We start from the raw sequence: 1,906 nt of genomic DNA, 5'->3' as shown, positions 1-1,906 counted from the left end.
GGTTTAGGGTTTAGGGTTTAGGGTTTAGGGTTTAGGGTTTAGGGTTTAGGGTTTAGGGTTTGCGCAGGCGGATGAGATGATAGAGCAGTGCCTGGCGGAAGCAGATTCGCTCATTCGCTACGGCGGCGCTTTCGCCATTGGCCTTGCCTACTGCAACACGGGAAAGGTAGGGTTTAGGGTTTAGGGTTTAGGGTTTAGGGTTTGGGATTTAGGGTTTAGGGTTTAGGGTTTAGGGTTTAGGGGGGTGTACCGTATAGCGTCTGGCAGAGCGCGCGCGGGCTCTTTTTGCGCAGCAACTTGAACCGCGTCGAAGCTGCGGTTGAGGGTTTAGGGTTTAGGGTTTAGGGTTTAGGGTTTAGGGTTTAGGGTTTGGGGTTTTTCAGGAATCGGCAGTGAAGCGTTTGCTGCACATCGCCGTCTCCGACGTCAGCGACGATGTGCGCAGAGCGGCGGTTTTGTCTTTAGTGTTTGTTTTGTGTTCTCACAAAGAAGAGGTAAACCCTAAACCCTAAACCCTAAACCCTAAACCCTAAACCCTAGGGAATAAGCCGCGGGCCCTCGCAGCCCTGCGAGCGACACGCTTGAGGCTGCGCGGCCTCCCGGCAGCACTTCGTTGCTCACAAAAACACCATCTAGGGTTTAGGGTTTAGGGTTTAGGGTTTAGGGTTTAGGGTTTAGGGTTTGGGGTTTAGGGCGCGAGCTCTCTCGCGCTTCAGCAGCAGCAGAGCCGGATCCTGCGTTGACCAGCCCCCTGCTGCGCCTGTCTGCTGCTGCTGCTGCTGCTGCTGCTGCTGCTGCTGCTGCTGCTGCTGCTGCTGCTGCTGCTGCTGCAGCTGCTGCGGATTGTGCTGCTGCTGTGCAGCAGCCACAACCCCCACGTGCGGCATGCTGCTGCTGTTGCTGCTGGGGTTTCTCTTGCTGCTAGCGGCAACAAAGAAGCAGCAGATGCTCTCCAAACCCTAACAGCAGATCCCGTCGACTTCGTGCGCCAAGGCAAGCGCCTGCAGTGGTCAGCTTAGGGTTTAGGGTTTAGGGTTTAGGGTTTAGGGTTTAGGGTTTAGGGTTTAGGGTTTGCGGTTTAGGGTTTAGGGTTTAGGGTTTAGGGTTTAGGGTTTAGGGTTTAGGGTTTAGGGTTTAGGGTTTTGTTTTAGGGTTTAGGGTTTAGGGTTTAGGGTTTAGGGTTTAGGGTTTAGGGTTTAGGGTTTAGGGTTTAGGGGTTTAGGGTTTAGGGTTTAGGGTTTAGGGTTTAGGGTTTAGGGTTTAGGGTTTAGGGTTTAGGGTTTGCGCGCCCGCAGCTCGAAATCCGCAGTTTCGAACGCGGAAAAGTCGCTCATTCGCGAAATAAAAAAACAAAATGAATAAATGAATTAAATTAAATTAATTAATTTAATTAATTAATTAATTAATTAATTAAATTAATTAATTTAATTAATTTAATTAATTAATTATTTGTTTTTATTTCTTAGGAGCCTTCATTGGCCTCGGCCTTCTCTACCAACTCCAAAACACTGCAGCAGCAGCAGGGTTTCGCGAAACCCTCAAAAAGACAATTCGAGATAAACACGAAGACCCTCTGGCGAGGTTTGGGGCTCTTGTTTCCGCGGGTTTGCTGGACGCAGGAGTGCATAAACCCTAAACCCTAAACCCTAAACCCTAAACCCTAATATGCTTCTGAGCCCTCCTATGTGGCCTGGGGTGGCTTTGTGCGACGAAGCAGCTGCGCGCTTTTCTGCAGGGCTGCCAAACCCTAATTTAGGGTTCAGGGTTTAGGCTTCAGGATATAGGTTCTAGGGTTTAGGGTTTAGGGTTTAGGGTTTAATGTTTATTGTTGATTATTGAGGGTTTATTGTTCAGGCTTTGGGGTTTATGAGTCATTTTCTACTGTGTGTTATTTATTGCGTACTGT

The 1,906-nt window shown here is 49.1% G+C and overlaps 1 protein-coding gene across 1 annotated transcript; it reads left to right on the top strand.

Annotated features, from left to right (window-relative positions):
- Nucleotides 1-76: 76 nt before the first annotated feature.
- Nucleotides 77-1,019, top strand: ENH_00041600 (hypothetical protein; the record flags this gene model as incomplete). The annotated part of the gene is made up of 3 exons (XM_013580808.1): nt 77-166; nt 384-494; nt 834-1,019. Coding segments are annotated over 3 exons (387 nt in total), but the record flags the coding sequence as incomplete, so codon positions are not given.
- Nucleotides 1,020-1,906: the final 887 nt, after the last annotated feature.

The sequence above is a fragment of the Eimeria necatrix genome, genomic scaffold, assembly GCF_000499385.1.
Source record: "Eimeria necatrix Houghton genomic scaffold, Enh_scaff3080, whole genome shotgun sequence".
NCBI classification, from domain to species: Eukaryota; Apicomplexa; class Conoidasida; order Eucoccidiorida; family Eimeriidae; genus Eimeria; species Eimeria necatrix.
The sequence above is the reverse complement of the archived record's forward strand: the minus strand, read 5'-3'. Positions and strand labels throughout refer to the sequence as shown.